The sequence below is a fragment of the Myxocyprinus asiaticus genome, chromosome 31 (assembly GCF_019703515.2).
Source record: "Myxocyprinus asiaticus isolate MX2 ecotype Aquarium Trade chromosome 31, UBuf_Myxa_2, whole genome shotgun sequence".
In the NCBI taxonomy this organism is placed as follows: domain Eukaryota; kingdom Metazoa; phylum Chordata; class Actinopteri; order Cypriniformes; family Catostomidae; genus Myxocyprinus; species Myxocyprinus asiaticus.
Window position 1 is genome coordinate 32,626,010 of NC_059374.1, and position 14,640 is coordinate 32,640,649.

At 41.0% G+C, this 14,640-nt stretch overlaps 1 protein-coding gene across 1 annotated transcript in view; it reads left to right on the plus strand.

Annotated features, from left to right (window-relative positions):
• LOC127422036 (protein furry homolog) overlaps nt 1–14,640 on the plus strand; it is a 96,633-nt gene that overhangs the window by 14,013 nt on the left and 67,980 nt on the right. The window contains exons 3-7 of the mRNA XM_051665366.1: nt 4,487–4,540; nt 7,545–7,684; nt 8,433–8,523; nt 9,023–9,102; nt 9,193–9,273. Of these exons, the coding sequence (XP_051521326.1) occupies nt 4,487–4,540; nt 7,545–7,684; nt 8,433–8,523; nt 9,023–9,102; nt 9,193–9,273 (446 nt within the window). The remainder of the gene's footprint in view (nt 1–4,486; nt 4,541–7,544; nt 7,685–8,432; nt 8,524–9,022; nt 9,103–9,192; nt 9,274–14,640) is intronic.

The following is a 14,640-nucleotide window of genomic DNA, read 5'->3' on the forward strand; positions in this document are numbered from 1 at the left end:
TCACTGTGGCAGGATGAACGAGGCACAGACAATTATTCTCAAGTGCACAGTCCAACAAAGGGGGTGTCTTATTGTGACAATAGATAAAAAAGGAACTTAATTGTGAGTGGTGTCTTCGGTGCAAGGGGCAGGGTGAGCGTGCTGGGGTGTCTGTGTTCGTGAGTCCTGTGTTTAGTGAAGCTTCCGTGGAAGGCGTGCGGTGATCGGCGCTCACTCGTTGCTGGAGTCTGGAATTGAGGGAGAGAGAGAAGAGGATTAGTGACATGCCTTAGAGTTAAAGCACACCGTCTTCCTCTTCCTCTGGAGTTTAAATATCCTCCAGCTGATTGTTCACAGGTGACGCCGAGCAAATGAGCTCCAATTCCAGGGTGACGCTAAAACGCACGGGATACTCAATCACACACAATAGAGGCAGACCGATATGTCAGTTTTACAGTTTAATCGGTGCTGATAGTTGCTTCTTGTAAATATCGGTTATCAGCAAAAATCTGTTGATAGTTGTCGATAGTTTTTTCACCATTTAGTCATTTAAAAATAAGAGTCCCCAGTGTGTTTCGAGCTTGTTTATACTAAAAAGTCCCGTGTTATATACCAAATCTTCATTTTTTCTGGTTATTATTGGGATTTTGGTTGAACAAAAAAACTGCATCTGGGATTTTATTCATTTTGGACTCTGTCTTTGCCCACCATAATAAAGAAAAAAGAAAAATTTTAGATTTAAGAATTAAGATTACATTCTATAAATCAATTTGTAAATCTATCAGCCGATTTATCGGTTATCTGCATTTCCCACCACCACAGGTATCGTATCTGCAAAATCCACTATCGGTCGACCTCTAATGCACATCGTGCCTTAGGACCCAGATTTTGTGTTGGACATCAAGTGGTGACCCAACACATTACAGAATTGTTAATCATACAAAATCCTTAAAATCAAACATTGAAACTTATATATTATTAATAATATATTAAATAATTAATTAATAAATCATATATTATTTATTAAGCCAATATTCTCTGTACAAACCACATTGTGGTCAGCACAAACCATGTGTATCTTCATTGCAAATGAACCTGTGTTTAATGTAGTCTGGGTCATAATTTCTTTTATGTTGGATAGTTTTGTTCTTGGGGTTTTAAGGGATGAGGGCATGTTACACATGTTCACACTGGCATCTGCCTAATTCAGCTATCCAAGTGCTGATGAATTTGCTTCAAAATACCATTGAATTGGATGCACAACAACTTTTGATGACAACTTTAAAAGGTCTGTTTTAAAAGTCGTTTGTTTTGCTATCCTAACTAGGCACTATTATATGGTTAGTTGAATTTTATTATTTTACAAGAACATAAGGGGGTTAGAGGCTACATTAGCCTCATATAAAAGCCTCTGACTTCCAAAAGGGATAATGCATTGTCCTTGTCTGCCCCCATCATCTGTTTCTCCCTCAAATGACTCGGGCAACTGAAATATTTATTAACCAAGAACGATAGGGGTGATTCAGCTGACTGAATGAGCTCAAATTCAATTTAATATGGTCTGAAAGTATTATGTCTGAGAAGCCCTGTAGTGTCTAAAAGCCCCATAACCTTAGCCCGAAGTCAGAGAAGACAGTCTGGAAGTTTTAAAGGGATAGTCCACCCAAAAATGAAAACTATGTCATCATTTACTTAACCTTATTTAAAGGAATATTCAGGGTTCGATACAAATTAATCTCAATTGACAGCATTTGTGGTATAATGTTGATTACCACAAAAATTTATTTTGACCTCCTTTTCTTTAAAGATTACAGTGAGGCACTATAAAAGTGAATGGGGCCAATCCATAAACTTTAAAAATACTCAACACAAGACGTAAATAATATGCATGTTAACATGATTTTAGTGCGATAAAATCGCTTATTAACCTTTTCTGTGTAAAGTTATATCCGGTTATACAACTTAATTGCCATGACAGTGTAACACCCTAAAGCCTAAACCCTAAAACGACCATAAAAACGATGATTTAACAACTTAACAGCACAAATAATACACAATTTTTTAAGAAAAATAAATCATGTAATTGCTTTTATAAAATTACAAGATTCACATTTCTGTCTTAAACCCTCCAAAAATTGGCCCCATTCACTTCCATTGTAAGTGCATTTCTGTAACTTCGATTTTTGCTTTTTTTTTAAAAAAAAAAGGAGGTAAGGGGAGGGGCCTGGGTAGCGAGTATTGACGCTGACTACTACCCCTGGAGTCGCGAGTTCGAATCCAGGGTGTGCTGAGTGACTCCAGCCAGGTTTCCTAAGCAACCAAATTGGCCCGGTTGCTAGGGAGGGTAGAGTCACATTGGGTTAACCTCCTCGTGGTCGCTATAATGTGGTCCTTGCTCTCTGTGAAGCACGTGGTGAGTTGTGCGTGGATGCCGCAGAGAATAGCGTGAGCCTCCAGACGCGCTATGTCTCCGCGGTAACGCGCTCTACAAGCCACGTGAGATGATGCACGGATTGACAGTCTCAGATGCGGAGGCAACTGAGATTCATTCTCCGCCACCCGGATTGAGGCAAGTCACTACGCCACCACAAGGACTTAAAGTGCATTGGGAATTGGGCATTCCAAATTGAAAAAAAAGAGGTACAAGTCTAAATTATTTTTGTGGTAATCAATATTATGCCACAAATGCTGTCGAGCTAAACTTGTTTTGAACCCGGAATATTCCTTTAATAGACCAGATGCCTTTGTCTATCTCCAAATAACAAAATGTTACTATTATTGAAATACCTGGATCATTTATTAACTGTATTACAGTTGATAAGTCTGAAAAGTCTTTATTTTTGAAAACTATTCTACATCTACTGGTTTTTGCTTAATAAGCAGACAAGGTGTGTGTGCAATGTGGGTGTCTTGGAGAGGAAGAGAGGTGATGCAGGAGTAGATTCTTTTAATTATAAATGTTGGAGTAGAACAATCGCTGGAGTGGAAACAGAAGAAAGGCTCAACAATAATAATTGCTGGAGTGAAACAAACACTGGAACAAACACTTAACAAGCAAACGAAGTTTTAAAATAACACCTCATAACGACACACTTAAAAAAAACACAACATAACACTTCAAGGACTGAATGAGTCTTAACAAAACTAGAGGGTATTTATACACTGAGAAACAAAGGAGGGAATAGTAGGCAGGTGCAGATGATGATGAACTGATAGGAGTGATTAGGGCAGTGAATCCTGGGAAATGGAGTCTGGGGGAAAACTTCAAAATAAGAGTCCTTGAAGAGAATGAGACAAGACTGTGACAGTGTGGTCATAAACACTTACTGGTTTAACCAATGTGTGCAAGTGCTTTTATTTATGTTTTGACTTCAAAATTATAGAAAAACCCAATGATTTCATTTAAACATGGGTTTCTTATGTTGTAGTTTTATTTATTTTTTTATTTTTTTAAATGTAAACACACTCACTGTTTAGATGATACACAGCATTCCCATTGCCTTCTTTCACACTGACTCAGTTAGAAGGGACTGTCTTTTTAGAACAGCATTCTGGGGCCTGATTGAAAATCTTGTCAGTGTAGGAGCACAGAACATAGGTCAGTTCAGTTTTTATCAAACCTGTGATCTGTAATTAGCAGGTATAATCTGTGATAGTTGCTGAGGTCAGTTTTTTTTATAGTAAGACTCCGCAGGAAGCCCTGTTTGTGTATATAGCTGTTAAAATGCATGATGTTGAAACAGAACATTCTCCATCACAGCCATGAACCATGATTTACTACTTGCTTTTTTCTAGTCAGAGGCAAAACTTTGGATGCACCCCATTTTAAATGCAAATACGCGCCAAAAGTTAATTTTGAACATTTTATAAGTGTACTTGCATATAGATGGCCTCAAAGCTAAAAGATATGAACACAAAGCCACAAGACAATGACATATTAGAGGTCATTGTACTATAAAAACATTCAACTCAAAACTTCCTCCTCACTGCAAAAAGAGCAATTGTTGAAACCAAGCTGCCAAAACAACTCGTTCTCTACTTCCTCAACATTCTGATGTCACATTATGGTAGACATTTGCATCTGATCACCTCCACAACAACACATCAACACCTAATTTATCTTATCACTTCCTTAGCCCATCTAGTAGCTTTAGTAAAGAGAGCAAGTCAGTGAAGAGCAGAGAGCCAGTCATAACGGTGGGCATTTACTGTCAAGCATTAAAGGAGAAGCAGCACCAAAACCGAGCATTTCTGACAGAGGGTCAGAATGAGGGTGGAAAAATTTAAAAATTAGTTTTAAATATACATTACTGTTTTTTTTTGTTTTTTGTTTTTTGTGCAAAAAATTTACTAATATTATAAGTGAACCTCAAGGAACATAATAAAATAATACAAAAAATGCATGTCATGACCACTTTAAGGATTGGCCAAAATGTTTTAAAGCCAAAACTAAAAGCATCCATTTTTTCACTAGCTATTATTTGACAACCTTTCATTGTTTTTACAGGAAAAGCCTCTGATAAAGTCTCTTCAGAGAGGTGAAGATCCACAATTTGACCAAGTAAGTACTGTTTGTTTGCTGCTCCCTGGAACACACACACTTACACTGGCGGCCAAAAGTTTGGAATAAAGTACAGATTTTGCTATTTCGGAAGGAAATTGGTACATTAATTCATCAAAGTGGCATTCAACTGATCACAAAGTATAGTCAGGACATTACTGATGTAAAAAACAGCACCATCACTATTTGAAAAAAGACATTTTTTATCAAATCTAGACAGACCCCATTTCCAGCAGCCATCACTCAAACACCTTATCCATGAGTAATCATGTTAAATTGCTAATTTGGTACTAGAAAATCACTTACCATTATATCAAACACGGTTGAAAGCTTTTTGGTTTGTTAAATGAAGCTTAACATTGTCTTTGTGTTTGTTTTTGAGTTGCCACAATATGCAGTAGACTGGCATGTCTTAAGGTCAATATTAGGTAAAAAATGGCAAAAAAGAAACAGCTTTCTCTAGAAACTCATCAGTCAATTATTGTTTTGAGGAATGAAGGCTATACAATGCATCAAATTGCCAAAAAACTGAAGATTTCATACAAAGGTGAACACTACAGTCTTCAAAGACAAAGGACAACTGGCTCTAACAAGGACAGAAAGAGATGTGGAAGGCCAGAGGATAAGTACATCAGAGTCTCTAGTTTGAGAAATAGATGCCTCACATGTCCTCAGCTGACAGCTTCATTGAATTCTACCTGCTCAACACCAGTTTCTTGTACAACAGTAAAGAGAAGACTCAGAGGTGCAGGCCTTATGAGAAGAATTGCAAAGAAAAAGCCACTTTTGAAACAGAAAAGCAAAAAGAAATGGTTAGAGTGGGCAAAGAAACACAGACATTAGACAACAGGTAATTGGAAAAGAATGTTATGGATCTTAATCTCAGTGAGCTTTTGTGGGATCAGCTAGACTATATGGTGTGTGAGAAGTGCCCGACAATACAGCCATATCTATGACAAGTGCTACAGGAAGTGTGGGATGAAATGTCACCTGAGTATATGGACAAACTGACAGCTAGAAAGCTGTCATTGATGCACGTGGAGGATTTTTTTGATGAGAACACTTTGAAATAGTTAAAGTTCTGAAAAATGTTTCAAATTGTAATAGTAATTTTTCACATTATTAATGTCCTGACTATACATTGTGATTAGTTGAATGCCACTTTGGTGAATAAAAGTACCAATTTCTGTCCATAAGAACAAAATCTGTACATTATTCCAAACTTTTGGCCGCAAGTGTATGTCTAGCCGGTGGACAGATGTCCCAGCGGAGAGACAGGAGGCAGCCTTTTTAGCAGTCTGGCTGTGCCAAAAATTAATCTTACCTTTTGAATTATTAAAATAGATTTCCTAGATCTTTCTAGCCTTCAAAGCATGCAAATTGACCTCAGTAAAAGCTTGATGTAGTTTTTGGCATGTCTGGCTTTCACGGAGCCATTTGCATCTCTGATAGATTCGATTAGAGAGTATTGATATTTGAAATCCACAATGGAGATGAGACATTATGTGCTACATCAAATCTACAAACATTTTGTGCAGCGTATAGGACATCACTTGCCCCTACACAAATTTTATAGAGTATATTATATACAAAATAGATTATAAACGTATACGTACAATTATATTTCCCATATAGTATTTGTAAGTTGCTTTGCATAAAGTGCCTGCTAAATGAATAAATGCAAATGCTGTCGCCAGAGATCTACTACCTGTGCTGTTTTCATAAAACAAGAATTTTATTTCAGATAGCTTTTAACACTGAGTAAATACTCTTAAAGCTCAGAATAAAAGGCCTTTTTATTGCTTACTTGGGTGGAGTGTGTGTTGCCTGCCCTGAGTTTGTAAGTTTGTTTCTATGTCCATGTATATGTGTGTGTGTGTTGGAGGCAGGTAAATAGCAGACTCATTCAGAGCTCACAGGGCTGTGTTTGTACCCAGATCCCCTGGGCTTTCAGCAGTCTGACTGAGAGAGGATTCTACTCCCAGGGTTCTTCAGGGAATGAAGGGTTCGCTGTGTTCACCCTCAGCCCCTGAACTCCGCCCTTTCCCCCTCCCTTTCCTGTGTGTTGAGTCCAAACCAGGGACCGCCTTTCCTTCCTGCACTTATTACCCAACTCTCTCTTCTCTTTATCGCTTTCTCTGAATCTTGGAAATTTGAAAGATACTTATTAAACACACATACACTCCTAAATATCATTTAAAGTAATAGTTCACCATAATGAAAAGTTGGCATCATTGAACCACCCTCATCTCGTTCCATTTCCGAATGACTTTATTTATTCCATGAAACACAAGAAATCTTTAAGAATCTGCTGGTCAATATTTCCATGCAATTACAATAAATGGGGACTGGAGCTTTCAAGCTTCAAAAAAGACTTAAAAGCACCTTCAAAGTTTAATAAAATTGGTCCATATGACTCATGCACTATATTTTCTTTTACATCTGCCTTAGTTTTCCTTGGCACATACCTTGAGAGATGTAACGATGTCCGATTCGTGAACGAATCATTCAGACCGTTTTTGTAAACCAGATCATCTGATTCATTGAAAAGATCAGACTCTAAAGATGATTAAATCACGGTACTTCTGCAAATGTTGGCCAAATTTTTGGTGAATAACTTATTTATTGTAATAGTCTGGAAAAGAGCAACTATTAAGACAGTAATACAGGTTTGGAACAAAATGAGGGTGAATAAATAATGACAAAATGTTCATTTTTGGGTGAAATATCCTTTTAAAACCACATTCACACTCAAATCATGCCCACATCTCATGGAATAATAATATTCTCCTCTGCATTTTCTCACCTCTGGTAGTCCTGAATCTTTGTCTGTCTTGCTCCCAACATACTGTAACATAGACTCTTTTCCATCAGCCATCTCAAAACTGCCCTTGTTTTCAACCCTGTGGTTGAATTTTTACAGTGAAAGACACAACCTACATACAGTACCGTGCACTGGATGTATTTTTAATATTATTAATACATGCTCTCTTTTCTCTTTCAGCTGATCAGCACAATGAGTTCTCTGGCTGAGTATTGCCTGCCATCTATCTTGCGAACCCTGTTTGACTGGTACAAAAGACAAAATGGTGTTGACGATGAATCCCATGAGTACAGGCCGAGTTCCAATACAAAGTCCAAAAAGTGAGTCCTGTTTGTCTTTTTTTAGGTAATTCTGATCATTTAAGCATGATATATTCTGTACATAATTGGTGTTGGTAATTGCTTTCTAATGTAAGCATCTCTATAACTACATACTTAGAGTTAGGAATTTGAGCAAACCCCTAACCCTAACCTAACCTAACCTAACCTAACCTAACCCTATTGTATACTTTATGCTACAGAAATAATAATACCTCATATCCTGCAGCTTGTAAAGGAGAGGTGACGGACGATAAAACGGGCAAAAAAATCCCATAGACTTACATTGAAGGAGGGACCTGAGCCAAATCCAGGGTCCAGAATATCATAGATACTTGTGTTGGGCTCTTTTTTAAAAGCATTGAGCCAGAAAGCAACCACCTATCAACCACCTAGTGCACCCTAGCAACCACCTAGCAATGTCGTAGCAACCACCCAGAACACCCTTGAAACCACATAGCAATGCACTAAAAAACAATCAGAACACTTTAGCAACTGCATAGCAATGCCTTGGCAAACTTGCACAAGACCCTAGCATTGTGGTTCAGTTGGGTGTTGAGCGACTCAGATGGTTCTGACTACTTACGACTACTGCTTCCTGTAGCTGGAGTACAATACTCCAGTTCATCACTGATAAATTATATTTTAGTCTGTGAATATATGAGAGGGTGGGGGCCAAATTGTCTACATAATCTGTTTGCATTCTCTCTCTTCTCTCTCTTTTTTATTCTCTCTCTCTCTCTCCTCCCAGTGATGAGCAACAGAAAGATTATCTGCTCGAGAGGAGAGATCTAGCGATAGACTTCATCTTCTCATTAGTACTCATAGAGGTTTTAAAACAGGTAACTGTACATTGACAAACTGGCTGATCTGCTTATAACAAAGTTTAGATGCAAGTCAAACAGATAGCAAGTATATAACCGAATATTCAAGACTGGAGAGGACCAAATGTTAAAGTTTAAGAATCAGTCATTGGAAAAGCTATTTAGACTGACCATTATTCTTAGATTGGGATATGTCTACGGGGGTTACAGCCCTGACCGGCACCCATAAATATAGATTAAGTAACTATTCAATCACAGTTGTGTCTTAATTCTTCTTAAATTACAGCTTTAGATCATATAAATAATTATCTAATCAACAAAGGCTGTAAATTGTTGTGGTTCTGCCTCAAAAATGCACATTTCATCCTCAGATTGTGTTGTGCTCACAATGTCAGTGTTTAATTGAGAGCAAAACAGATAAACATTTATGAAGTTGCCTGCCTTATAATAGCTCATATGTATCAATAAGACCAACAATAAAATAATGATTATGTTTGTCTTTTTATTTTTTGAACAGATGCCCCTCCACCCAGTTGTGGATGGTTTGGTCCATGAAGTCATTCATTTAGCTTTTAAGCACTTTAAATACAAAGAAGGGTGAGTGAATTTTCTCATTGGCTTCTGTTTCTCCATTTTATACAAATGTATGTGAATACATTCACATTAACAAATTTTTCATTATGCCAGGTACCATGGTCCCAACACTGCCAACATGCACATAGTAGCTGATCTCTATGCAGAAGTAATAGGAGTCTTAGCACAAGCAAAGTAAGTATCCATCAATCCAACAATGACAATGTTATTGTCATTTAGCACCAAGCAACAGTCTGAGATATGCAATTGCTGAATAGAAACTTTCTCGCAGCAGAAGTTTTCCAGTTCTTTAAGATCAATCCATTTTCCTCCATATTAGGACTGGGAATTAGTCTTTGTTTATTTGATCTTCTGCAGGGCACATAGTTTTCGAATGTTCTGAAAGTTTAGCATCCTTCATACATTATCGTCATTCCTCTAATCTGTGTGGCGCGCTCTCTAAAGCAGCTGTGCCCCTCCAGTTGCCACGGAACAATTTGCTTCTGTACATCTGCTTTATTTTCCGCCTCTGTTAGACATGCTGGGAAACTGTTGTCTGCAGGAGCTTGTTCAAGAGACATTACCAGGCTTCTGGTAGTCTTATTTGGCAGCTTGGATCTGATTTATTAGAGGGCAGTGGCACCATTGCTGTACAATTCCACCCACAGCATGTACTCTTACCAAACAACACTGCCTTTTACATAATTATTGCTGTAACATTTTGATATTCCAGGAAATATTATTCATATCACCCTTTTACCCATGTATTGCTGTAAAAGTAATATCTAGTGATTTTTATTTTTGACTTTTTTACTTTGTTGAGAAGGCAAGTTTACACAAGGTTCCCAGAGTCATGGAAAACCTGGAAATATCAAGGAATTTTTTAATTGTGATTTCCTGGAAAAGACATTGAAGTTAGCACAATCTTAAGAAGTACTTCTTCTCTTCTCTAAAATATTTCATTGACTAAATCGGGGGTTTTCAATTTGTGGGGGCGTGAGATTACGGTGTTTTGTGGTAGGGGTTTTAATTCATCCCAGGGATTCAAATCTTAGCCATTCCACAAGCTGAGCCATTGGATTAGCCACACCCCCTCTTTCTAAAACCCTGCACTCCAAAGATACCAAATTAGCTTTATTGAGACCAAAAGCAAGCAGATGTGGTTGTGAAAAACAACGGCAGTAAAATAGCAGCTTCAGCTGTCAACTGTAATGAACAAAATGGCTTAAAAATAATAATTAGCTGAAACTACAAGAAAACGTCATTGACCGTGGACCACAGACACATTTTTCATTGCTGTTTACAGAGTCTAGAGCTGTCACAGAGACCGGTGAGATATCTTTGAGTATTACATTTTTTTGCATACCTTTCCATGAAAAAAAAATCACTTGCAGCACCTTTAAAATTGTTTATCAAATTAATTACATGATATGCCGAATATTAATCGAATATTTGCTGAGAAAGTCCCTCAAATAACAATTATTCAATATATTATGAATAAATAATTATTCATAGTTATGGATATTTAAATAATAATACATATTATACAAATAATAATTAAGATAAAATCCATTACATTATTGTGGCAGATGAGTATAGCATTGATTAGACCATACAAAACGTGGCTATAGAAGGCAATATATTGTTTGTTTCCATATTATTGAACATAAGCCTATCATTGACCTACAGTGTACAGCAATACATTTTGCAGTTAAATTCGTCAATCTGTCCGAGATAGATTTATTATAAGAGCTTTTCTAATGACGTGACAGTGTACACCTGCGTTAGATTGACGCTTTTGTAGCATCTCACTTTGGTTGCGTCGCTTCAAAAACAGTGTTTTTAGGTTGCTGTGTCAAGTTAAACGTAGTTTGAAACTTTGAAAAACACATCTTGAGATCCCTGCATTGGGAATGCGCTCCGTCGAGCTGTGTTTGAACGCAAGAATGCTTTCTCATGTTGTGCTTTCGTCAGTGTCAAGCAAGTCTGATTTAGTTTTTTCTCTGTACAGCTGTGTGTTGCCTATACTGCTGGAATTTCGCTTACTGCCCTCTGTTTAAAATTGGCTGTACATCAAGCTTGAATTGCTCCGATAGTAGGAATATTCCATATTACGGTCCATGGACATGATTAATTGCATAATTATTTTTACGTGTTTTTTTAGTATAATTAATCGCACTGAATTAACGTGTTAAATCGTCAGCCCTAGATCAGACTGACACCATTTCATCTGATTTAATGATTAGATTGCATATTTACGCCAGTAGGTGGCGACAACTAAGTGGCTTCTATGTTTTATGTGAGTCATTGATTCAGCTGATTTGTATAAAAACTCTTGAGTTGTTCATGGCTGAAACAATGGAAGTGAACGAGAACAATACGTTTACTTAAAAGATTAATTCAAAAACACTGATTAGTTTGAAAACTAAACTTAAATTAGGCAAAAGTAAAGCGCAAAAGATTGGACAAAACAACAGAAGTACAGTATGACGAACAGTACATAAAATACGGATTTACCTGCATCATGCTAAATAACAAACTACCTCCCCATTGTGTTTTATTTTCTAAGGTGCTTGCAAATAACAGTTGAAAACCTCTGAAACTAATGAGACAAACCAAACACCCAATTTTCAAAGATAAGCCGGTTGACTTCCGTTGAAAAGAGTCAGGGTTGACAAATCAAAAACTAACTATGACTAGTCAAAACATCATGGTTACTGGTGTAACCTCCATTCCCTGATGGAGGGAACGAGACGTTGGTGTCGATGTAGTGACACTAGGGGTCACTCTTGGGAGCCCGAGACACCTCTGGTCTTTGATAAAAGGCCAATGAAAATTGGCAAGTGGTATTTGCATGCCACTCCCCTGAACATATGGGTATAAAAGGAGCTGATATGCAACCACTCATTCAGGTTTTACACTGAGGAGCCGATATAAGGTCCGGCCATTTCAGCGGGTAGTTCAGCGTTGTGGCAGGAGGGACCAACGTCTCGTTCCCTCCATCAGGGAACGGAGGTTACACCAGTAACCATGAGGTTCCCTATCTGTCACTCACTCAACGTTGGTGTCGATGTAGTGACACAAGGGGTCCCTGTACAAAACGCCACAAGGCTGAACTGTGTTACGTGAACTGGCGGTGTGTGGTGGGCAGACTTGCTGTGTGCCTCATAGCCAGCGCACCAGGTTGACACGTAACCTCCCCCAACACAGTTATGAGTGTCGAACGGCCCTTTTTGGGGACAAGTCGACTACCCAGAGATAGAGACAGGCTTAACGCAGTCGTGGCCTCTTTCCCCTTCTCTTTTTCCACTCCCTAAAAAAGAAGGGGGATTATCTGACTGGGCCGCCAGGTCTAGTTGGGGGGTGTCCCTCCCAAGGGGAGGACACCGCGGAGACCACACCTCGCCCCAAGAGAGGGGGGGATATTTAAGTGGAAGAATACATCACATGGTCTTTCCAACCATGTGGAGAGCCTTCAAGGTAGATCCTGCCCAATGGGGGAGGAGTTACTACAACATGGAGACTGAGGGGCTCTGCCCAAGGAAGACGCAGTTTGCCAGTAGGGAAACGAACTAGCGGAAGATATAGATCGCATGGGGTTAGCCTTAGAGGGAACCGCCACATGCGAAGCACCTACCCCAGAACCGGGCTCTTAGTTAGCGCGTGTACTGGGCCGGCAGCGAGTCTCTCCGAAAACTCGACTGCCACAGGGCTCGGAGGAAGTCAACCAGGGAACAACTTTTGTGAACACTACTGGGAATTAACAGCGCACATCTTCAGCTCAAAAGGAGGTGGAAGGCGCTATGTGCAAGCGATACACCCGGCCGGCTATCCCGGGCTTATCCGCTTGTGTTGCGTGCCACTACCTGGGACGAAACCGGTTCCACCCGGAGGTTGTAGAACCTTGCAAAGGTGTTGGGTGTTGCCCAGCCCGCTGCTCTGCAAATGTCTGTTAGAGAGGCACCTCTGGCCAGGGCCCAAGAAGCCGCTATACCACTGGTAGAATGGGCTTGTAGCCCTACCGGGGGCGGCATGTTTTGGGCGAGACATGCCATAGTTATGGCGTCAATGAACCAGTGGGCGATCCTCTGCTTGGAGACAGCGCTTCCTTTCCGCTGTGCACCAAAGCAGACAAAGAGCTGCTCAGAGATTCTAAAGCTCTGAGTGCGATCCAAATAGATGCGTAAAGCGCGCACCGGACACAGCAACGACAGGGCTAGGTCTGCCTCCTCCTGGGGCAGCGCTTGCAGGTTCACCACCTGGTCCCTAAAAGGAGTGGTGGGAACCTTGGGCACATAGCCCGGTCGGGGGTCTCAGGATCACGTGAGAATAGCCCGGACCAAACTCCAGGCACGTTTCGCTGACAGAGAACGCTTGCAGGTCACCTACCCTCTTGATGGAAGTGAGCGCAGTCAGGAGGGCAGTCTTCAAGGAGAGTGCCTTAAGCCCGGCTGACTGCAAAGCTCAAAGGGGGCTCTCTGTAGACCCTGAAAAACTACAGAGGTCCGATGAGGGAACAAGGCGCGGCCTGGAGGGATTCAGCCTCCTGGCACCTCTTAGGAACCTGATGATCAGATCATGCTTCCCTAAGGACTTACCATCGACTGCGTCGTGGTGTGCTGCTATGGCAGCAACGTACACCTTCAAGGTGGAAGGGGACAGCCTCCCTTCCAACCTCTCTTGCAGGAAGGAAAGCACTGATATGACTGCGCACCTCTGGGGGTCTTCCTGACGATTAGAACACCACTTAGCGAACAGACGGCACTTAAAGGCATACAGGCGCCTCGTAGAGGGAGCCCTAGCCTGAGTGAACGTGTTTACCACCGCAGGTGGGAGACAGCTTAGGTCTTCCGCGTCCCGTCCAGGGGCCAGACATGGAGATTCCAGAGGTCTGGGCGCGGGTGCCGGATGGTGCCCCTTCCCTGAGAAAGAAGGTCCTTCCTCAGGGGAATTTGCCCGGGGGGAGCTGTCACAAGGAGCGTGAGGTCCGAGCACCACGTCTGGGCGAGCCAGTAGGGTGCTTACCAGGACGACCTTCTCCTCATCCTCCCTGACCTTGCACAGGGTCTGTGCGAGCAGGCTCACTGGGGAAAAACGCATATTTGCGAATACCAGGGGACCAGCTGTGTGCCAGCGCGTCTATGCCGAGGAAGGCCTCGGTGAGGGCGTACCAGGGCGGGCAGTGGGAGGATTCTTGGGAGGCGAACAGGTGCACCTGTGCCTGACCGAATCGACTCCAAATCAGCTGGACCGCCTGAAGGTGGAGTCTCCACTCTCCCTTGAGGGTAACCTGTTGTTACGGCGCGTCCGCCGAAGTGTTGAGGTTTTCGGGATGTGAGTGGCTTGCAGCGACTTGGTGCTGCTAACTCCGTTGGAGGAGACGGCGGGCGAGTTGTGACATACAGCGGGAGCGCAGACCGCCTTGGTGGTTGACATATGCTACCGCTGCCGTGCTGTCTGTCCGAACTAGCACGTGCTTGCCCTGGATCAACGGCCGGAACCTCCGCAGGGCAAGCAGAATTGCCAGTAACTCGAGGCAGTTGATGTGCCAACGCAGCCGCG